This window comes from Erinaceus europaeus, chromosome 10 (assembly GCF_950295315.1).
Source record: "Erinaceus europaeus chromosome 10, mEriEur2.1, whole genome shotgun sequence".
In the NCBI taxonomy this organism is placed as follows: Eukaryota; Metazoa; Chordata; class Mammalia; order Eulipotyphla; family Erinaceidae; genus Erinaceus; species Erinaceus europaeus.
The window spans coordinates 12653718-12676985 of record NC_080171.1 but is presented as its reverse complement, the minus strand read 5'-3'; the positions used below and the strand labels follow the sequence as shown (position 1 = coordinate 12676985).

The 23268-nt window shown below is 48.7% G+C and overlaps 1 protein-coding gene across 1 annotated transcript in view; it reads left to right on the top strand.

Moving 5' to 3' along the window:
- COL15A1 (collagen type XV alpha 1 chain) overlaps positions 1 to 23268 on the top strand; it is a 140160-nt gene that overhangs the window by 91396 nt on the left and 25496 nt on the right. The window contains exons 14-27 of the mRNA XM_060199107.1: positions 434 to 559; positions 1534 to 1596; positions 4455 to 4490; positions 6014 to 6145; positions 6595 to 6663; positions 7631 to 7666; positions 7776 to 7859; positions 8758 to 8823; positions 13400 to 13435; positions 16716 to 16778; positions 19933 to 20001; positions 20111 to 20146; positions 20996 to 21049; positions 21135 to 21194. Coding sequence (XP_060055090.1) covers positions 434 to 559; positions 1534 to 1596; positions 4455 to 4490; positions 6014 to 6145; positions 6595 to 6663; positions 7631 to 7666; positions 7776 to 7859; positions 8758 to 8823; positions 13400 to 13435; positions 16716 to 16778; positions 19933 to 20001; positions 20111 to 20146; positions 20996 to 21049; positions 21135 to 21194 — 930 coding nt within the window. The remainder of the gene's footprint in view (positions 1 to 433; positions 560 to 1533; positions 1597 to 4454; positions 4491 to 6013; positions 6146 to 6594; positions 6664 to 7630; positions 7667 to 7775; positions 7860 to 8757; positions 8824 to 13399; positions 13436 to 16715; positions 16779 to 19932; positions 20002 to 20110; positions 20147 to 20995; positions 21050 to 21134; positions 21195 to 23268) is intronic.

The following is a 23268-nucleotide window of genomic DNA, read 5'->3' as shown; positions in this document are numbered from 1 at the left end:
GCGTGTGCGTGTGCGTGTGTGTATACATACGCCTCTAAGCAAACCACAACTTCTCACTGAGCCTCAGTTTCTGCATATGATGACTGGGAACACCGGTTTCTGTTTGTAGGGTTGTAAGGAACAGAGAGAAGAAATGGTACAAGAGGCTAGGCGGTGGCGCACCTGGTTAAACGCTCACATTACAGTGCACAAGGACCCAGGTTCCAGTCCCTGATCCCTACCTGCAGGGGAAAGCTTCATGAGTAGTGAAGCAGGGCCACAGGTGTCTCTCTGTCTCTGTACCCTCTCTGTCTCTCATTCCCTCAATTTCTCTCTGTCTCTATGCAGTCATAAGTAAAAAAAAAAAATTAAAAATAGAGTAAATGGTACATAGTATATCTAGTTTCTATTTTCTCCTTTCACTGCCATTTTTAACAGAATGTCTTTTTTTTAGGGTCCTACAGGCCCCCCGGGCCCACCTGGCCCACCTGGAATTCCAGGGAAACCAGGAGCTGAGGTTTTCATGGGCCCTCCTGGATCTCCTGGAGAAGATGGAACTGATGGTGAACCCGGACCCCCGGTGAGTCACTGGCACCATCTCCCCTCTCTGTGGCCATGGGACTCTGAACTCCCTTAGCCGGGAAGGGGTATGAGGTCTGCAGACTCCAGCATGAAGGCTTCCCACGGGAGGCAGCAGCTGCCTATCTAAATGAGAATCTTCCTCATCTTCCTCACAGCTAAGACTCTTTGAGAAACATCAGCCAAGAAGAACAACATCTTCCACACTGGTTTACTGCTTTATCTTGGGGACCTGGGGCAGGGGGGGGCTGGTAAAGCAGGTTGAGCACCCAGCTTGCAATCCTGAGGCCCCTAGTTGGATCCCTGACATCAGATGTGCCAGAGAGATGCCCTGGTTCTCTCTCTGTCTCTCCCTCTTATTGATAAATAAATACTTGATAACTATGCTGGTTATCTATGCCGGTGGGGATGGGGACACGGACCTTTGATGATGAGAGTGGTGAAACAAATAAGTAAAAAAAAAAAGAAAGTGAATAAGCAAGAAGCTTTGTTGGTGGTCCAGGAGGTGGTGCTGTGGATAAGGTGCTGGACTCTCAAGCATGAAGCATGAGGTCCTGAGTTTGATCCCCGGAAGCATGTGTACCAGAGTAATATCTGGTTTGGTTTTTTTTTTTTAATCACTCTCTCCTCCTATTCCTCTCATAAATAAATAAAAAAAATTTTTTTTGAAATGCAGACAGTGCAACTCTTGGAATTCTAGGACTTTGGCACTGGGCCTGATGGGAGTCCTTCACTGACCCTCTAGTTCACCCCTTCTCCTGACATCCCCCCACCCCACAGGCAAGCAAGACAACATTGGGCCCAGAGAGTGAAGCCCCTCACAGAAGTGCAGCTACCACAGGCCCAGCAGAATGCGCTGAACCTGACATCTCACCTACCTGTTCTTTCCAGCCCTGGCTGCCTTTCCCAGAAAAGTGTTTGTGTTTGAATGTTACCTGAAACCTCTGGACTAATGCTCATTTTTCATGTACCCAGGGCGCCGAGGGAAAGCCTGGACCTGATGGGGCCTCCGGCCTTCCCGGCATGAAGGGAGAGAAAGTATGTGCAAGTGTGCCAACACCTGGGAGCTCCCACTGCCTCTGTCTGACCTTCTGTCCCTCATAAAGGTCCTTCCACCACCCCCTCATGGCCCTGTCTCCTGGCTGTCTCCACCACTGGTGTCTGTGTGTCCTGAACTCAGCATCTTCCCTGCTCATCCTGCCTGTCTCCAGCTGTAGGGAATGACACTGTCACATGCCCGGTCACTAGAGTCAACATTAGAGTCTCTTAACTCCCCACCCCCCTGCCCTCCTATGCCTCACCTGATGCCAGATTTGGCCAAGCTGACTTTCACAGGGTTCGCCTTCCCCACTGCCGTGTGGCTCTGGGGCCGTACCATGGTCTCAGGCTGGCTCTTCACTGGTGCCCCCTTCCCTCCACCCACCAGCCTGACTCCACCCTCCTGCCCCATGCATCTCCCACCAGCGGGCTTTCTCCCACCACTGTCTCTGCACTAAGAAAACACCATCTCCTCCCACTGCCATATGTGACCTTTCGGGACTGCTGTCTACTCCATCTCCCAGCATGCCCCTCACCTGGCGCCCGGGCCAGTGGTCCAGCCCCATTCACATCCTCTGAGCGTGCCCTTCCTCCACAGCATGCTGGTCTTTACCTCCCAGTTTCTGCTGTGTCTGGGATGAACCTTCGTTTCTTATCCTTCTTCAAAAGTCCCACTCAGATCTCTTCTCTCAGAAGCTCTCCACAGTTCTTGAGGAGCAGAAAGCACTGCTGCGACCCCTCCACTTGCCACCAGTCTGGGTAGTGATTCTGCTGTGACCCCTCTCAGACAAGGACACAGAAGCTGCTAGCTTGCCTGACTGCTTCCCCTGTCAAACTAGCTCTGAGACTTCCTCGGCATCGTAGATCTAGGAGGGCCCGCTCTGTTCAGGGTTGATGAAAGAATGAATAAAGGACATTTCCTTTGGTTGCCATTCTGCCCCCCAGCCCAGGGTCTCCTGCATATTCACTGTCTTCATTCCCTGTCTGTGGGCCCCATGCTGCTGCCGTGGGCGGATTTCCTGGCTCTCTTGTTGGGAAACCTAGTTGATGAGATGAACCGTGTCTGAGGGAAAGAGGCACTGGAGAGAGGGTGGGTGTGCTTCTGGGGATGCAGTCGTGAGATTCTCTCAGAAACGGGGGGAAACTCTGTAGTTGAGTTGGGGAGTGGGATGCCTTCTGTGTCCTGCCACCGCCCCCAGAAAGCTATGGGGAAAGCTTCCTAGTCATCTCCCTCTTCTCTCAACTAAACTCCCCATTTCTGTCAGCTCTCAAGAGAGTTTGTTTTCATTAAAATATATTTAGCACATGTAGATTTCTTAATACTTACATCAAGAAGTGAATAATCCCATGACCTCTGTTAATAAATAAAGATATTAAGGCAAAGGAAGTTAGATAAGCTCAAATGGTTCAGCTAGGATTCCAGTGGCTAGGCTGGCTCCATGTCCTTGGTTTTTCACCAGTGTTCTTTTATAAAATTATTCTACACTCATGATCAGTGTGTTCAGATTTTGAGAATATTTACTGGCTCCCTAATACTCTCCTTAGAGTCACATTGCCTCTCTCTCTCTGTCTTATACACATGTATCTGTATTTATGTGTGTATATATGGCAGTTATTTCAGACCATGCATGATATATTTCATCTATGTATAAATGTTCATATATGAAAGCTTTTAAAAATTTTCTACACAGTGGCTACAGTGTGGCTATGTATAGAAAGAGCTTTAGGTTCTAGATAGGAATTTCATAATTTTCTAATACCTTCTTCAGGATAGTTTTCTCAAAATACATCGGAGTTCAGAATGATTCTTGTCCACTTGTGAAAATAGTAATTTGATTTTCATGGAAAGCTCACTTCTCAGAAAAAAAAAAAAAAGAAGAAAGTCGTCAGGCTTTCGAGAACTTGCCTTATGTGAACAGAGATTCAGGTTTGCAGGCAGCATGGCAGACCTGTGTTCATCTTCCCTGTTTTCTTACTACTCCCACCGCCCTCCCCCATGTATCCCTCCCACTTGTCCGGCACCTAAAAATACTCACCTCCACATCTGTGCATAAACACTAAGCACGGGCACACTCACAGCTGCCCAGAGACTCCGCATGCGGAAGCACAGGCCTGCCCCAGGGAAGTGGTGGAGCAAAGTCCCATTATTTCTCCCTGAAACTTGCTTTGAGTCTTCATTTATTGCCTTGCGTGTCTGTGGTAGAATAATCTGAGTTAAATAAAAACAGATTCTCTAGAAGGGCTCGGAAATTCGCAATCTGGAGGGGAAATCTCACTCATTCTATTTCCTTAAAAAAAAAAAAAAGTGAAAAAGTATGGTCTGTGTGAAAAACAGCAAAAGTGTGCCCATGAGGATGAAGACTCTTGAGGAGGGGAGGGCGCATGGTCTAGTGACATGGCCCTTGGCAGGCCCGCCTCTACACAATTCTCACACTCTGCCAATGAACTCTAAGGCCCATTCCTTGCAGGAGTGGTGGCCTCCCAGCTTCCTTGAGCCCTGGCTGGGGGTGGAGGGCTGTGTATGTGCTGCAAGGCCACCAGCCTCTCTTCTTCCTTGCGGGGGCACGTCAGCTAATCTGAGCAGTTGCCTAACATAATCGTTTTGTTTGTTTACGAAGAGACCATGTGGAGTGGGAACTCAGGTTAATCACTGAAAATGGGTTTCACGAGCATCTGACGTACTTTTCCTAGAAAAGTTGAGAGCCAATGCGAGGGGTGGTTTTGAGACATTCACCAAAACAGATAGGAAACACCCCCATTTTGACATCCTGCTGCTCCACAGTCATAATTCTGCAGTGTTCTACTCTATAAACATATTTTATAAGATATGTATTAATTGGTCTTTTCTTTCTCTCCAGGGAGCAAGAGGACCTAATGGCTCAGTTGGTGAAAAGGTAAACTAAGAGATCAAGAAGAGGGTGTAGATGGAGGCACATCTGGCAGGGTGCACATGAAACCAGGGGTGAAGAGCTGGGTTCAAGCCCTTGGTCCCCATCTGCAGGGGGGTTGGCTTCATGAACAGTGAAGCAGGTGTCTCTCCTTCTCTCTGTGGCTCTTTCTCTTTCACCCTCTATTTCAAAACAGGAGGGGGTCGGGTGGTAGCACAGCTGTTAAGTGCACTTGGCCCCCAGCTCCCTACCTGCAGGGGAGTCACTTCACAGGCAGTGAAGTAGGTCTGCAGGTGTCTGTCTTTCTCTCTCTCCTCTCTGTCTTTCCCTCCTCTCTCCATTTCTCTCTGTCCTATCCAACAACGACATCAATAACAACAACAATAAAAAAAAAACAACAAGGACAACAAAAGGGAAAATAAATATATATAAAAAATTATTTTGGGAGTCAGGCGGTAGCACAGTGGATTAAGCACACATGGTGCAAAGTGCAAGGACCTGCCTAAGGATCCCAGTTCGAGCCCCTGGCTCCCCACCTGCAGGGGAGTCACTTCCCAAGCGGTAAAGCAGGTCTGCAGGTGTCTATCTTTCTCTCCCCCCTTATGTCTTTCCCTCCTGTCTCCATTTCTCTCTGTCCTGTCCAACAACTAAAACAATAAAACAACAAGGGCACCAAAAGGGAATAAATAAATATTTTTAAAAATATATTTTAAAAGATCATTTAAAAAAAAAAGAAGGAAAGCAAGCAAGCCAGAAGTGGTGAATTCATTCTTCAGGCACTGAGCTCCAGCACTAACCCTGGTAGCAAATAATTAAATAAATAAATGGAAAAGAAATACTTTCTCCTCCTTCTGGGGTTACTATAATTGAACTTCTGAGCTGATTGCTGAGTGTGACGTGGAGCAGAGAAAAGCACGTCTCTAAGGAACTTCTCGGGAGGGAGAACACCCGGAGACGAGGGCACCAGGAGCCTGCCAGGCTGTTCCTCGCTCTCCTTACTCTGCAGTGAGTGCATTGGCTTGCCTCCAAGTAGAATGACAGCAGACAGATGTGTGTTTGTTTCTTTTTGTTTTCTTTTTTACTTCTGTTTTGTTTGATAGGACAGAGAGAAATTGAGAGGGGAGAGGGAGATAGGGGGAGAGAAAGAGACCTGCAGACCTGCCTCACTGTTCATGAACCGTGAAAGACTCAAACCCTGGTCCTTGCACATGGTGATGTGTGTATTTAACCAGGTGCACCATTGCCCGGCCCCTGCCGAGAGCTGTTTCTGCACCACTAAGCAGTGCCAGTTGGAGAATTCAGAGGGCATTTTTCTGAGTGAGGTGTGCATGGTGCACCACAAGTGAGCCTGAATCTGATCAACCTGTCTTTGTTTACTTTTTGTTTGTTTTTTTTTCCCCCCAGAGCACTGCTCAGCTCTGGCTTGTGGTGGTGAGGAGAATCGAACCTGGGACTTTAGAGCCTCAGGCATGAAATTCTTGTGCATAACCACTATGCTGTCTCCCCCACTCCTGTCCTCTTCTTTACAGGGTGACCCCGGCCACAGAGGTTTACCAGGAATCCCCGGGAAACATGGACAAGCTGGCTCTCCAGGGGTCATGGGACCCCCAGGACCTCCTGGACCCCCAGGCCCTGGATGCACAGTGGGATTTGAATTTGAGGTACATCACCTTTTGTGGTTAGTGAAAAATGTGTCCTGACCTCACCAATGTGTCCTGAAGTCTCACCTCTCCAGGGCCCTACCCCACTAGGAAAAGATGGGCTGGGGGTATGGATGCACCTGCCAACGCCCATGTCCAGTGGAGAAGTAATTACAGAAGCCAGAATTCCCACCTTCTGCACCCCAAAAAGAATTTTGGCCCCAACTCCCAGAGAGGGATAAAGAATAGTGAAGTTTTCAATGGAGGGGATGGGACACAGAACTCTGGTGGTGGGACCTGTGTGGAATTGTAGCCCTGTTATGTTACAATGTTATCAATCATTATTAAATCACTAATAAAAGAAAGACAGGAAAATATGTCTTAAGGGCTATCATTGAGGCCACATCACAGCTGGCTACATCAGTGCTCAGGAATCCACTCTGAAAGTCTCGCTCTTCCTCCCTCCCCAGGATACAGAAGGATCTGGAAGCATGAGGTTACTGAACGAGCCCAAAATCTGTGGACCGACGGCTTCGAGTGTAGGTTGACTTTTATGGAATTTCCATTCTTGAGGCCGTCCATGCTCTCACACCAGAAGGAGAGGCGGCAGGGGCCACCCTGGCACTGCAGTTCTCAGTCCCAGTCCCCTCTGGAGTCCCTAGCTGTGTATTGGGGTGGGGCGGGTACTAGGCACTATTTGTGGTTAATTTTTATTTTTGCAGAGCAGCACAGAGGTTTTGCACAAAAGATCATGCAGGATAACATCAGCCCTCCCTCTCCCTCTCCCTCTCTCTCCCCAGTTTCTTACCACCAAACATCTCTGATTCTTTGTCCTCGTTCAGTACACACACCTACCTCACCCTGCCTCAGAACCCCAAGCTCCTGGCAGGAGTCCCACTGCTTGGAGCCTCCTGGCTGCTCTGCCCACCCTCTGCCGTGATACTTGTTCTAAGAGGATGAACTTCCAGGCTCTTATCTCTGGTCCATGGTACCCACAGCTGAGCGCTCCAGTATGGAAGGGGGCAGAGCTGCTCAGAGAGCAGGGGGCAGCACAGCATCTCTTTGAGGAAGCCCCCCTCCCTGTGATGCAGAGGACAGCCACCTGCTGCTGGGGGAGGGTCCCTGCACAGTGTTCCCTCTGACCCTGGAAGGGGGATTCGCCCTTTGTTTCTTTGTTCTGCTATCAGGAACAAGATAACCTGTGAGCTGAGGAAGAGATGGTAAGACAGGTAGATAGTGAGGGGGCCAGGCGGTGGCGCACCTGGTTAAGCTCACACACTACAGGGCACAAGGACCCAGCTTCAAGCCCCCAGTCCCCACCCCCAGGAAAGCTTCACAAGTGGTGAAGCAGGGCTACAGGTGTGTCTCTCTGTCTCTCTCCCTCTCCTTTCAATTTCTGTCTATATCCAATAATAAATAAAAATATTTTTAAAAGGTAGGTAGATAGTGAACAAAGTGCATACAAGGAGATCGAATCGAATCGTTTTTGTTTGTTTGTCTTGCCAGGGTCCTAAAGGGGAAAAAGGAGACCGGGGACCCAAGGTGAGAGGCCAGATCTGAAGTGGGGATAGGAAGAGGACTTCCCATCTGGTGGGTGGAACAGTATTCAGAGACAATGATTTTTTTTCTCTGTTGTCCCTGCTGTCTTCAGGGTGAAAGAGGGATGGATGGAGCCGTCACTGTGGGCCCCCCTGGGCCCAGGGGGCTGCCAGGACGCATAGAGATTCTGCCTGGTGTGAGTATCCTCAGGTCAGGGTGTGCCACTCTTCTCCTGTCTCTGCAGAAGGTAGAGTGATGCTCTTAAATTCTGCATGGAAGATCTCTATGCCAGATGGTTGAGTGAATAAAGCAAATTGAGAAATAGTATATCGCTTCTGATTCTGAGGCCTTTATATTAGATAACTTTATCACAGATAACACACACGCTCCAACAACATGGTGCACTACCTGGGCATCTGTTTTTTTGGTTTGTTGGTTTGTTTGTTTGTTTCCAGGAGAGAGCAGGTGTTCATGTATTGTGGAGTTTTAAGGTTAATTGAAAGAGGAAAGTGGTAAGGCAACTCTGGGCTACTTTACCAGAAATGGGAGGGAAGATGTCTTGACCGTGGTGTTGGGTGTTGTCAAGGTCTATCCGTGTTCTGCCATGCAGAGCGACTTCAGTTAAAGCCTCCTCGTAGCGGGGGTCGGGCGGTGGCGCAGCGGGTTAAGCGCACGTGGCGCAAAGCGCAGGGACCCGCGTAAGGATCCCGGTTCGAGCCCCCGGCTCCCCACCTGCAGGGGAGTCACTTCACAGGCGGTGAAGCAGGTCTGCAGGTGTCTGTCTTTCTCTCCCCCTCTCTGTCTTCCCCTCCTCTCCCCATTTCTCTCTGTCCTATCCAACAACGAACAACATCAACAATGGCAATAATAACAACCACAACGAGGCTACAACAACAAGGGCAACAAGAAAAGGGGAGGGGGGAATGGTCTCCAGGAGCGGTGGATTCATGGTGCAGGCACCGAGCCCAGCAATAACCCTGGAGGAAAAAAGAAAAAAGCCTCCTTGTTGGGAACTGAGTACAATACATGCCACCCCCAGCCTCATTGTCTGTTCTTGTTTGTTTCATTTTTAAAATTTTTTTTTCTCTTTTCAGTCTTTGATCAATACCACCCATGGATTCATGAATCTCTCAGACATCCCTGAGCTTGTCGGCCCCCAGGTGTGTATCCACAGCTGTCTGAGAGTGAGAGCCCCACCTGGGGGCCCCTTTTGCAACTAAGCCCCGTTGGTTTGGAATCTTTTTCTCTCCTGAAGCAAAGCAGTAGTATAGACACCAAAGCCAAACGGGAAGAGCACTTGGCACTTCTGAAACGTCACTGTCACATTCCTGTGGTGACGTGGAGAGTTCCATCCAGGGCCCTGAAGACTCCAGTCTCAGGCCTCAGCAGTACACACCATGGAACTCAGAGAATCATTAAGTAGCAAGGCAGTTGACGTCTGTGGGATGTTATTGGCATGTTTTCATGGACATGATCTCATTTCGCAGAATGGGAAGAGCCCCCAGAGAGCTCTCTCCTTGTGCTGATGGGGAAATCTTGGCTGTTTAAGGAGAGCGTGGACTCGCTTCGTTGTTTTTCGTTCATTTGTGGAGACTGGGGGATACATAAAGAAGTGACATTATTTCTTTTCTTTTTAAACAGGGCCTAGGGGGTGGGGTGGTGGTGCACTGGGTTAAGCGCACATAGTACAAAGGATCCCAATTTGAACCCCGAGCTCCCCACCTGCAGGGGGGTCGTTTCCCAAGCAGTGAAGCAGGTCTGCAGGTGTCTTTCTCTCCCCCTCTCTATCTCCCCTCCCCTCTCAGTTTCTTTCTGGCCTATCCAATAAAATGAAATGAAATAAAATAAAATAAAATGAACAGGTCCTATATTCAACAGTGAAGAGTGAAGCTGGGTACAGGAGTATATTAAGAGTATCACTGACAAATAAGGTCATGGGTAACTAGAATCTGATACTCCATTTGCTTTCAAGTATTTTTTTTAATTTTATTTATAAAAAGGAAACATTGACAAAAACCATAGGATAAGAGAGAGTACAACTCCACACAACTCCTACCACCAGAACTCCTTAACACATCCCCTCCCCTGATAGCTTTCCTATTCTTTATCCCTCTGGGAGTATGGACCCAGGGTCATTGTGGGATGCAGAAGGTGGAAGGTCTGGCTTCTGTAATTGCTTCTCCGTTGAACATGGGCATTGACAGGTCGATCCATACTCCCAGCCTGTCTCTCTTTTTTCCTGGTGGAGAAGGGCTCTCGGGAAGTGGGGCTCCAGGACACATTGGTGGGGTTGTCTGTCCAGAGAAGTCTGGTTAGCATCATGGTAGCATTTGGAACCTGGTGGCTGAAAAAAGTGTTAACATATAGAGCCAAACAAATAGTTGACTAATCATGATCCAGCTGGTGGAATAGTGCAGATGAAGATTGGGGGGGGGGGGGTCTCCATTTTGTAGATAGTTAGTAGTCCTATTTTAGTTATATTCCAAAAAGCCCGTGACTATCCTAGTTTTTTTTTTTTTTTTTTCTGAGCCTGACATCTGATATGCAGGTGGATCCAAGTTATTGTCTGGGGAGATGATGTCATGGCTGGAAAAAGGACCAGAAAGCTGCATCAGGGGAGAGAGTAGCTCCCAAATATGAGAAAGATATATACATATCATTGACTGTAACTCCCATCGATTTGACCTGATCTGGGGCCCATATTCAGCTTAGGAGCCTGTGTGCATCCCTGTAGATCTGAGCTCACATTCAGTGGTCATGAGTTGGAACATTCCAAACTGCCCCAATTTCAGGACCCATCTTCCTCAGGTAGAAAATAGAGTATGTGTTTCCACCCAGAAAGAAAGATCCACATCTCCCGGTTCGAACCCCGGCTCCCCACCTGCAGGGGAGTTGCTTCACAGGCGGTGAAGCAGGTCTGCAGGTGTCTGTCTTTCTCTCCCCCTCTCTGTCTTCCCCTCCTCTCTCCATTTCTCTCTGTCCTATCCAACGACGACGACAATAATAACTACAACAATGAAACAACAAGGGCAACAAAAGGGAATAAATTAAAATAAAATATTAAAAAAAAAAAAAAAAGAAAGATCCACATCTTGTTTTCAGGAGTTTGGACTGTGATTTTAGGGGTTAGATTCTGCACTTACTCCCCCACCCCCCCGGCTATTGTTCACTTCTTTTGCTTTCACTTTATTTGATCGGACTAAGACATTCTGAGAGAGTAGAGGGAGATAGCGAGGGAGAGAGATAAAGAGACACCTGCAGTACTGCTTGACCACTGCAAAGGTCCCCCTGAAAGTGGGGAGCCAGGACTCGAACCCAGGTCCTTCCATGTGGTGATATGTGTGCTTAACCAGGTGCATAACCCGCCCCCCCCACCCCATTCACATATTTCTAAAAATGCTATTTAATTTCTGCAAGTCCATAAAATCAGCCCATTAGAATAGTCAGACCTGGGAGTCGGGCGGTAGCGCAGCGGCTTAAGCGCACATGGCGCAAAGCGTAAGGACCTACGTAAGGATCCTGGTTTGAGCCCCGGCTCCCCACCTGCAGGGGAGTCACTTCCCAAGCGGTGAAGCAGGTCTGCAGGTGTCTTATCTTTCTCTCCTCCTCTCTGTCTTCCCCTCCTCTCATCATTTCTCTCAGTCCTATCCAACAATGACGACATCAATAACAACAATAATAACTACAACAAGGGCACCAAAAGGTAATAAATAAATAAATAAATATTAAAAAACAAGACCAGCCAGACCTAAGAGAAAGGGAGTCTCCTGGAGCAGCCTGTGGAAAGAAACTCTATGGCTTCTTTCAGTCTCTGGGGGAGAGAAGAGCCAGACGCAGAGCCCTGGGAGTGTCTGCCCCATCTCTGTTATTCATTGATGCCATCTCACCAGCCCCTGGGCGGCTTGTAAGAGAGAGGATAAGTGTTAAGAGTTGTCTGCAGACTGTGCTATTCTCCTGACACCCGCCTGAGCCTGGGGCTTACACTGCCAAAGCTGTGGAGTCTTCTAAGCCTATCCAGGACTCAGATGCCTTCTGGGAACACCCACCCCTGCAGTCTCCAGTGAGCTTCACCTCAGCTCCCACCCCGGTGAAGTTCCTGTGTGGACTTTGCTGGAAGTCTAGAGGGAAATCCCCCAAATCCCCAAGACTTCTAATAAATCCCAGGAGGCTCCCCGGGCTCCAGTTTCCCCTGCTGAGCGGTCTCTATTGGCAGACTGTCTGTTCTGTCCTCTGGGCCTTGCTTGCCTCGGTTTCTACTGAAACCATGCCCCCAAACACCCCCATAATAGAACCCAAAAAGCAAGCTCACTAACAAGCAAAAGTCCATTCACAGTGAGTCTTGGTTCTTTCCAAACTATTGACACTGAAGCCAAATGCGGATAGCCCACAACTGAGGATTTAGCACTACTGTCCTCCTATCAGCTCTCATGATGCTTTGCCACTCAAATATATATATATATATATTATATTGGGAAATATATTACTATCATGTACGCACTCACATGTATGTGTATTCTGCCGAGTCCTTGTCCGCCTTTCATAGCTATGTATCTGAGATGTTGCCGGGCTAGCTTCACCAGAGAGAGAGAGAGAGAGAGACGAGGAACTCTGATCAATAAAGGCAATGCAGTGCTTTTATTGATCAGATACAAATGCCGGGCTAGCTTCATGGGGGAGAGAGAGAGGATCCAGGGACTCGTGGCGGAGCGGGAACTCAATGTAATGCCTTTATTGATCAGAGACAACACATATATATATATATCTTTAACCGGAAGTGGCAAGTGGGAAAAGGAAATGGCTAGGAGAGGGGGTGGAGAAAAGAGCCCAAAGGTAGTAAGCTTCCATAGCAGCTGTTGCGAAGGTTCTAACCAGTGGGATTAACCAATACTCTGCAGGCGGGCGGGTCTCAGGCAAAACAGCGATTATGCAAATAGACCACAGTGTCAGCAATGCAGCATGGAGCAGGGGGGTTGCCCGACAGGATGTCTGGAAAAGGAGACTTGGACTTTGTGTCTAGGACCTTTCCAAATAGCTCATCTTTTAAGGGAAAGACAGTTACCAGTTAGTTTCACTCATATGTGGAATAAGGAATTGCAACGGATGAACTTGCAAATAAATAAAATAAATAAGAAAAAGTAACCTTCAGAACAACGGTGTTTATCATTGAGGGGGTTGGGACACAGAACTTTGATGGTGGAGCCTATTATAATCTTGTAAATCATTAAGTCATTAGTTTAAAAAAATTAAAAAATGTATATGCAAAAGAAATAGCCCATCATTCCCACTGAGGGAACAGAGCTGGATCTCACTACCACACCCTGCTTCATACCCACAGACAGCCAGCTCCTCCCCTGGGCCCACCCTTCAGTGGTGGTTATCTGTTGAGGTACTGAACACTGCATTTTTGTCTCCAGAAGCTTCTAATGCAGAGTGATTTCCTGGAAAGGTGGTGTGATAGTCTAAGCAAGGGAGTCCTGGCTTGGGATGCTGGGGTCCTTGGTGCCTGTGCATTGTTTTGGACTCTCTCACTCACTACCTGTGAGGATCTGCACAGTTCCCCCCTCTGCAGCCCCCAGCCTCTTCTGCACAGTGAATCTTGAGCCTCATTATTTGGGAACGTGCTGAATTGAAGCCTTTGCAAGGTTCCGGTTGGGAATGGGACCCTAAGGTGTGGGATGGCATTGCAGAGATCTCTGGAAAGCTGCTCCTAACTGCTTTGTCTTTGGTATATCGCAGGGACCAGACGGCATGCCCGGGCTGCCAGGATTCCCAGTAAGTCTACAGTCTTCCACCTGAGACCTGTGTCTATGCTCCTGTTCTGCCACCTTCCCCTCCATCTGCATGACCAACATCGAGCGCCATCTTTTTTCTTTTCTATTTATTTATTTATTTATAAAAGGAGACATTAACAAAACCATAGGATAAGAGAGGTGCAACTCCACACAATTCCCCCCACCAGAGCTCTGTATCCCATCCCCTCCCCTGATAGCTTTCCTATTCTTTAAGCCTCTGGGAGCATGGACCCAGGGTCATTGTGGGATGCAGAAGGTGGAAGGTCTGGCTTCTGTGCTTCTGCACTGAACACGGGCGTTGACTGGTCCATACTCCAGTCTGCCTCTCTCTTTCCCTAGTAGGGTGGGGCTCTGGGGAAGCGGAGCCTCCAGGACACATTGGTGGCTTCATCTGTCCAGAGAAGTCGGGTTGGCATTGTGCTGGCATCTGAAACCTGGTGGCTGAAAAGAGAGTTCACATACACAGCCTCCCTGATCTTTTCACATTGTCCTCTTTTGTTTTGCCTCTAGTCACTGGAGGTCGGTGCCAGCACTACAGAAGCATGAGCTGGCTGCTATTTTCCCCATTTTTTTTTTATTTTACTTGATAGGACAGAGAGAAATTGAGAGGGGAGGAGAAATAGAATAGGGCAGAGAGGGAGCCGGGCGGTAGTGCAGCAGGTTAAGCGCAGGTGCCATAAGCAAAGCACAAGGACCCACATAAGGATCCCGGTTCGATCCCCTGGCTCCCCACCTGCAGGGGAGTGGCTTCACAGGCGGTGAAGCAGGTCTGCAGGTGTCTGTCTTTCTCTCCCCCTCTCTGTCTTCCCCTCCTCTCTCCATTTCTCTCTGTCCTATCCAACAATGATGAAATTAATAACTACAACAACAACAACAAAAAAACAAGGGCAACAAAAGGGAAAATAAATAAATACATAAAAAGAAAAGGAGGGAGGAAGATGGAAACACCTGCAGACCTGCTTTCCCTCTCATGAAGTGTCCCTGCTGCAGGTGGGGAGCGGGGGCTTGAACCCGAGTCCTCGCTTGAGTCCTTGCACTTAGTACTATGTGCGCCACCACCTGCCCCCTTTTCACACTTGATTAAATTATCACATCCTATGACACCTGTAGCAGTACTAGCTAGATATTAGAAGAAAGAGGAGAATTTCTGCTTTCACTGAAGCAGACACCAGCTCAAGTGTGTGAGCACCATCCAGGGAGCAGCTGGCACCCCCCCATGAAGGCCTGGAGGTCCCTGGGGGCTGCCCTAACCAGGCCCCCACAGTCAAGTTTCTCACAGCCTGCTACCACCCCAGTGTGCACACACAGGGCAACATCTGCCTGCACAGCTTGCACACTGGTCCGTCCTGCATGATGCCAGGACCCTCCTGCTCTCCATGCAGAGCCTGCTGGCAGAGCCCAACACCCACCGCCCGTTCAGCACACATACTGCACAGCTCTGGGAGAACCCCCCTGCCTTCAAGAAGCACCTGCAAGAAACCTACTCAGAGCTGGTCTCCAGTCAAGAGCGTGGACCTGTGCCGCCACTCTGTCACCTTGTGTTGCCTTGGCTTTGGTTCTCAGATGATAGAAATATTCATTGTGCCTCAACAGGACTTTATTTTCTTTTTTAATTTTTTAATATTTATTTTCCCTTTTGTTACCCTTGTTGTTTTTATTGTTGTTGTTGGATAGGACAGAGAGAAATGGAGAGAGGAGCGGAAGACAGAGAGGGGGAGAGAAAGACAGACACCTGTAGACCTGCTTCACCGCCTGTGAAGGGACTCCCCTGCAGGTGGGGAGCCGGGGGCTGCAACTGGGACCAGGATCCTTAGGCCTGTCCTTATGCTTCGCACCGTGCGCTTAACCCGCTGCGCTACCGCTGGACTCCCAGGACTTTATTTTAATTTGTGTTGTCATTGGTATTCAGTTTTTCCAAATAAAGTCACTTCTTGAAAAAAGGAGGAGGAAGAGGCAAAGGAGAAAGAGGAGGAGGGCAAGGGGAAGGAGATGAAGATGAGGGAGTGTCAGTCTTGGAGAAGATCTTTTGGTTAGAAAAATCAGAGACCAGACCTTGTGAGTCCCAGCCTCAAACCGAGTGACTCTGTTACTGAGGGAGCCCCCGGCTCCTTAGAAAAACCTCTGGAGCCGCTGTAGGGAGAACTCAGAGAGCCGAGCAGAGTTCAGGCTCTTGACCTGCAGTAAGCACACTCCAGTTACCACATTTTATTTCGTGGGTTTTTATTTAAGGCTGTCCTTGATAAAGCAAAAAACATAAAAGGAATGGGAAGAATTTCACCACGAAAAAAAAAAAATGATGCTAAAGCAATAATCATTATTTGAAAGCCTCTGCTCCCGTGAGAAAGTCACCCTGAAGTCAGAAGACCAGAGAAGAATTTGTGAAAAGCTGAATAGCAATGAAGAGCTGAAACTTTTGAGAGGGCAGACATCTGGCTCTGTGAATTTTTGTCACAGATTTCAAATGTCTTTCGGTGTGGAGAAGAGGTCACCTTGGAGTGGGTGTGCAGAATGCGGCCATACAAAGAGATAGAAAGGCAGTCCTGCAAGGGGGGGGGGTGGCAGGTGGTGGCACAACTACAACACTACAGTGCACAAGGACCCGGGTTCAAGTCCCTGGTCCCCACGTGCAGACTGGAAGCTTTACAAGTGGTAAAGCAGTTCTGCAGGTGTCTCTCAGTCTCTCTCTCATTATGTTCCACCCTTTCAATTTCCCTCTGTTTCTACCCAATAATAAATAAAAATTTTTTAAAAATTAAAAGAAAGGCAAGCCTGCAGGGAGGAGCAGTACTGCTGAAGTGCAGGAGCAGTGGAGAGCACAGACAGGGTGAAGGGAGAGGCTCACTGCTGGTGTTAGGAGGTGAGCTGGGAGGTGGGGAGCTGAGGGGGTTGGCTTTTCAGACCAAGAGAAGCCAGAGGGGATGGTGAGTTCATGGAAGATGAGTGGTCAAGGAGAACAGCAGGAGGCCTCGAGAGCTGGTGGAAAGAGCCCAGGTAGCTGGCCCAGGCTCTGTGAGCAGTGAAACCACCATTCAAAGACGTCCAGGGCTTCTCAGTCTCCTAAATTTTCTATGCTGTCTTCTCTCTGCCAGACCACAATTTCTAGGCCACGGAAACAACTGAAAGTATCATGACTAATTGTGATGTCCATCTACTGGGGGAATGGCCGTCTTAATTTTGTTTAAAACAAAAAACATTTCCATTGGTTAAAGCATTTTAACTTGAAAAAAAAACACACAACACTCTCTAATGTTTCCTTCCAGGGTCCTAGAGGACCAAAAGGTGACACCGGCCTCCCTGGATTTCCAGGACTAAAAGGAGACCAGGTAAGAGGTAACAAGGCCTCTGAACGGGGAATAGGGCCATACTGTGGACTGGATAAATGTCTCAACTTGGTGGAAAGTAACAAAATCTATTAACCTGTTTTTTTGGTTTTGTTTTGTTTGTTAAATAGCCCATAAAAAAAGTCCACCTCTCTACTTTTAAAAATTTAGTGACTTTTACCATAGTTATTTGGTGGTGTAATCCTCTCCACCGCCTAATCCAAGACCACTCTCACCATGCCAAAAACAAAACAAAAAAAAAACCCCAGTGGCTGGCTGTCTTTCGTGATCTCCAGGTTCTTCCCTGAGGAAGGTGGGTCATGACCCACCTTCATGGAGATGTTAATTTTCATCCTAGCCCTGAGCCGACCTTTATACACTTCCCCATTTGCCTCTTAGGATTAATGTCCTAGCTGGAGAGTGGGACTCACAAACGGATCACAGAGACTCTGGATTGGATTGATGTATTCATCTGTCCATTTATATACTCTGTATCTCACCCTAGAGTTGTCTAGCCAGGGTCCTGATGTAGGCATTGAGCTGAAATATAAAGAGCAGACATAGGAAAGGTCCCTAGAAAGCAGGGTACTACCAATAATGGAGGTCTGTGCATAGTCAGTGGGAGTGCATTGTGGCTGTTCACCTTCACAAAGGTTTGTCAAGGGTTGGCGGTGAGGATCGGGGTATTTCTAAATGAAGGAAACATTAGCCTTTTCTCTTTCCTGATGCCTATGACCATTCCCACTGGCTCCAAGGAGGGGAGAAGCCCAGTGAGTGTTGGACCACAATCGCAGGGGCTGTAAGGTTCAGTGTATGGGGCAAAGGGATCTATGCTTGACACCACATTGGATGATGTCTTGGGACATTTTTGCTGCCATGAGCTTCTAGAGATGGGGTAAAGGACACTGCACTGGGCAGTGGTGCACCCGGTTAAGCGCACATAGTACTAAGTGCAAGGACCTGCTCAAGGATCCGGGTTTGAGCCCCCTAGCTCTACCAGCTGTGGGGACACTTTACAAGCAGTGAAGCAGGTCTGCAGGTATCTCTCTCCTTCTTTATCTCCTCCTCCCCTCCCAAATTCTCTCTGTCCTATCCAATAAAAAAAAAAAAGGCCACCAGGAGCAGTGAATTTGTAGTGCAGGCACGGAGCCCCAGCAACAATCCTGGAGGCAAAACATAAAAAATGAAAAAATAAAGAGATGGGGTGCTGGGGCTCACATGGAGTGGCTCCAACCAGGGGGTAAGCCTCCAACCCTCCACCAGCTCTAGAGGCTGTGTGACTTAGAAAGAGGCATCAGGGAACATTCTGGTACGAACATTCGTTTATTTGGAGAAGAGTACAGGTCTTTATACTGAGTTAAACAAAGAACATTTTTCACATATGTCAGAAATTACAGGTTTCTTAAAGGTCAGCTTGCCCCCATGGTAGGGGGCTGGTATGACAAGAACTGATGAGATACATAAAGGTCAAAATGATCAGTCTCCATGATGCAGGCAAGTTAATTATCCAAAGGTATTTGAGAGAAGCATAGGGGTTAAACCAGTAAAGTGAGGTAGAGAAAAGAAAAACAAAACTTGATGTAAATCACAGATATCAAAGGAAACAAGGAAATAGAATATGGGGTCTCACTGCCTGGTATTGGTTGGGGCGGGGTGTGTGATAGAGTGTGTTCTCCTTTATGATCAAAAGGTGAAGTGGATGTGTGAACTTTGAGTGAACCCTAAAGCAGGCAGCCATTTGGCCTGCTAGCAGGGGGCACTAAGTGTGAGAGGCCTGTAGGCTTTCTGTGAGCTTGAGAGACTAACAAGGAGAAACTGAGTCTGGGAGACTTTCCCCTCTTGGCTCATCTCTATAAGGAGAGAGGCTAACAAGTGGGGTGTCTTTCCAGACCTCCATCCAGGGATGGGAGCGCTCCTCTAAGCTCTACCAAGCTTTCTCATAGTCCCACACTGGGTTAAGGCCAAGGCAGCTCTAACTTGAGAGATTCCTGGTCAACCAAGAACAGCTCTTGCAGTGAGCATCCTGCTTACTGTGTAGCAAGATCAGAAGGATCTAGAGGGACCCAACCCCTTGCTATCTTAAAAACTGGCATGGGCACCCAGGCAGTTCTGCTCTGGCCAGCCCAGCTAATGCACTTTCTCTCGCTTTGCCTTTAATGCCTCTGTGCTTGCTTCTTCTTGCCGCGGGCGCGCTCAGGACTACATTTTCTCACCAGTAAAGCGGTAAGACCCCCGATACCAGCTGTGGGCTTAGGAGGGTGGAGAGAAGAGACTGGTGTGCCCGCTTTGGCACCACTGTCTTGGCTTCTCTGACTCTGTTGAAAGGAGGTTCTGTCGGGTACAGTGCCACCCCCACCCACCCCCAGGAACCAGCACTGAAGTTGAGCCAAGGTCTCAGAATGATACACCAGTAGAAGGTTCCTCTTCCTGGTCTTAACACTGACTAGATGTTTTCTGGGAAGTCTTCCTGGATACTAGAGGACTCTGCTCAGGGCAGGATTCAGAGAAGAGAAGAATCCTGTATTCCTATCATCAATCTGCCCACCTATGTCAATGTCACCAACATTTGAGACCACTTTTCCTGATGAGTTAAGTGTTTGCACAGGAACCTGGAGTCTGGAGACAAAGTTCCACATGGAGATGCAAGACCCCTGTGTTAAGAGAGACCTCTAGCTTTCATACTTTCATCGATTTCCCAACTTGTAGTATTTTGAATAAGAATAAATAAAGGTTCTTGGTGGGAACAGATCTCAAGTCTTTGGAAAGGCAAGCCACCAAAAATGTATTAGGATCCAGAGTTTCCGGGAAGGGTGTCTTAGAATAAGAGGTAACGGAGGTCTTGGGGGGACGGCCTCCTAGAGGGTTGGGGTGAGAATGCTGGTTTTTCAGCCGTGGGAGAACTGGAGAGAGGTAGAGGACTGTGGTCTATGACTTCAAGCCTAACTGCTGGTGTGTGGATGGAATGGCCCAGATGACAGTCACTTGGGAGACGATTTTAACATTCTTCATTTTGGAGCAGTGGAGCTGGGGTGTGGGGGGACAAGGCAAGAAAACATGCTAACAGCCAGACTGAGTGGTCCAGTGGGTCTGTGGGTCTGTGGGTCAGCGGGTGAGGGAAAGACCCAATTTCACTCTAGGGTTGTTCTCTGAATTGCAGGGAGAGAAGGGAGAGCCAGGCACCATCTTGACGGGAAATTTTCCTCTGGAAAGTCTAAGGGGGAAAAAGGTAATTGTACTACTGGACCTGAAGTGGCCTGTCTGCATGGGTGTGTTGTGTCGGCTTCCTTTACTGCTGGCAATTCTCTGGATGACAAGGCTATCTCTCCCTATTTTAGGGTGAACCTGGAATGCATGGAGCCCCAGGACCAATGGTAAATAAACCAGGGTGTGTTGGGGGGGGGTAGATGAGTAGATAGCATAATGGTTATGCAAAGAGATTCTCATGCCTGGGGCTCCAAAGTCCCAGGTTCCATCTCCAGCACCACTATAAACCAGAGCTGATCAGTGCTTTGGTTAAAAAAAAAAAAGGAAGGAAGGAAGGAAGGAAGGAAGGAAGGAAGGAAGGAAGGAAGGGGAAAAAGAGCCTAGGGTGTGTCTCGGCTGGGTCTGATCTGGAGCTTGTAGTGTTTATCACACTTGGATTAAATTAAGTAAGATTGTGAAATATAAACAGTGACGAGAAAAAGGATGTAGCAGATAGTATGTGTGTATTAGGGCAGACCCACTGAAACTGAATTAAAATCTCGGCGGGTTGATACAACAGCGTTTCCCGCATCACTCTTCCTGTGCGCACTGAGCCGCTCCTAGCTGGGCATCTCCTCTCAGCAGTGACTTGGAGACCCAGGATTCCTGCATCCTGTGACTCTGCCGTCTACCACTGGAGGCCATGCTCATCTTCTAGCCGACACCCCGTGCTGGGGAGGGAGTGGAAAGCATGCAAGATGCTGAGCATTATTGCTAGAACCTTCCATTATCCAGAACTGAAATGCCTATGGAGCCTTTGAAACTGGACCCAAGTTATTGTCTGGGAAGATGGTGTCATAGTTGGAAAAAGGACTAGAAAGTTGGATCAGGGAAGAGAGTAGCTCCCAAATATGGGGAAAGTGTCTAAGTGTTGTTCACCGTAAATCCCATCGGTTTGCTCTGGGTTCATTCTTGTCTAGTCTGGTGTTTGCTCTGGGTTCATTCTTGTCTAGTCTGGTGTTTGTTTTTGCTTTTAGGGGCCCAAGGGACCACCAGGACACAAAGGAGAATTTGGCCTCCCAGGACGACCTGTAGGTGGCAGGATGTGGGGAAGGACACACAGGCCAGGCCGGCCTGTGGGCAGTGGGCTTATGGGGCATCTCTTGTGGGTTTCAGGGTCGCCCAGGACTGAACGGCCTCAAGGGCGCCAAAGGAGACCGTGGGATCACGATGCCGGTGAGTGGCCAGCCATTGTCCCGACCCCGTGCCCGTCCCCAGAATGCAGCCCCCAAGGTCTGTGTCAGGAGGGCGAGAGAGAGAGTCAGAACCAGTGAGTAGGGCTCCTGACATGGTGACAAGACCCCAGGTCATTCCCGTGCACACAGACTTCTGAGACACTGTGCTCTAGTGCTTACCGCCAAGTCTGTAAGCCTTATGGCACCGTCACTGCTCCCCTCACCCCAAGATAAGTGCTGCTCTTCCTCCCCCACCACCGTTCCCAACGACCCTCTGAGCTATCTCTGCCCTCCAGGTGGGTCTCTGTAGGGTCCTTGCCCCTGGTGGTACCTCTTCATAGATGTGGCTTTTTCAGGCAGACCCCAGAGAGTGGGAGAAGAAAGCCACTTAATTGTATTCAAGGAGTCTGGTTTCAAATCCCCAGTCTCCTGCAATCCCCTGTCCCAGGGGTCTCAACCCTCACTGAGACCCAGTAAAGGTCTGTGAGTGAATGTCGGAGAAAAAGCAGCTACTAGGACCAGGGCTCAAAGGCCAGCAGGCACTGTGGCAGGCACCGCAGGGTGCAGGGTGCAGGGTCTGGGGTAGGGGAGCCTGCTGCATCAGCTTGCTACACACCAGACACACTGCACAGTGCTCAGAAGGACAGCGTCTCAGTCTAGAAGGTCACTAGCCTGAGTGGTACTCTGTGGGGTCCACGTTTTAGACGAGAGAAAACCGGAGCTTAAAGAAGGAAGGCCATCTGGGTCTGCAAAGTAGCCCACCTGAGTAGTCAGTCGCTGCCTTGCCACGTGTGTGGCTCAGGTATGAGTCTGACCTGCACTGCGCAGAAGGAAGCTTTGTCGCTATTCTGTCCCCCATCCTCTGTGTGTGTGTGTGTGTGTGTGTGTGAGTGTGTGTGAGTGTGTGTGTGTGTGTGAGTGTGTGTGTGTGTGAGTGTGTGTGTGTGTGTGTCTGTGTGTGTGTCTGTGTGTGTGTGAGTGTGTGTGTGTGTGAGTGTGTGTGTGTGAGTGTGTGTGTGTGAGTGTGTGAGTGTGTGTGTGTGTGAATGTGTGTGTGTGTGTGAGTGTGTGTGTGTGAGTGTGTGTGAGTGTGTGTGTGTGTGTGTGTGTGTGAGTGTGTGTGTGTGAGTGTGTGTGTGTGTGTGAGTGTGTGTGTGTGAGTGTGTGTGAGTGTGTGTGTGTGTGAATGTGTGTGTGTGAGTGTGTGTGTGTGAGTGTGTGTGTGTGAGTGTGTGTGTGTGTGTGTGAGTGTGTGTGTGAGTGTGTGTGTGTGTGTGTCTGTGTGTGTGTCTGTGTGTGTGTGAGTGTGTGTGTGTGTGAGTGTGTGTGTGTGAGTGTGTGTGTGTGAGTGTGTGTGTGTGTGTGAGTGTGTGAGTGTGTGTGTGTGTGAGTGTGTGTGTGTGTGTGAGTGTGTGTGTGTGTGAGTGTGTGTGTGTGTGAGTGTGTGTGTGTGTGTGTGAGTGTGTGTGTGTGAGTGTGTGAGTGTGTGTGTGAGTGTGTGTGTGTGTGAGTGTGTGTGTGTGAGTGTGTGTGTGTGTGTGTGTGAGTGTGTGAGTGTGTGTGTGTGTGAGTGTGTGTGTGTGAGTGTGTGTGTGTGTGTGAGTGTGTGTGTGTGAGTGTGTGTGTGTGTGAGTGTGTGTGTGTGTGAGTGTGTGTGTGTGTGTGAGTGTGTGTGTGTGTGTGAGTGTGTGTGTGTGTGAGTGTGTGAGTGTGAGTGTGTGTGTGTGAGTGTGTGTGTGTGAGTGTGTGTGTGTGTGTGTGTGAGTGTGTGTGTGTGTGAGTGTGTGTGTGTGAGTGTGTGTGTGTGTGAGTGTGTGAGTGTGTGTGAGTGTGTGTGTGAGTGTGTGTGTGTGAGTGTGTGAGTGTGTGTGTGTGTGAGTGTGTGTGTGTGAGTGTGTGAGTGTGTGTGTGTGTGAGTGTGTGTGTGTGTGTGTGTGTGTGAGTGTGTGTGTGTGTGTGTGAGTGTGTGTGTGTGTGTGAGTGTGTGTGTGTGTGTGTGAGTGTGTGAGTGTGAGTGTGTGTGTGTGAGTGTGTGTGTGTGTGTGTGTGAGTGTGTGTGAGTGTGTGTGTGTGTG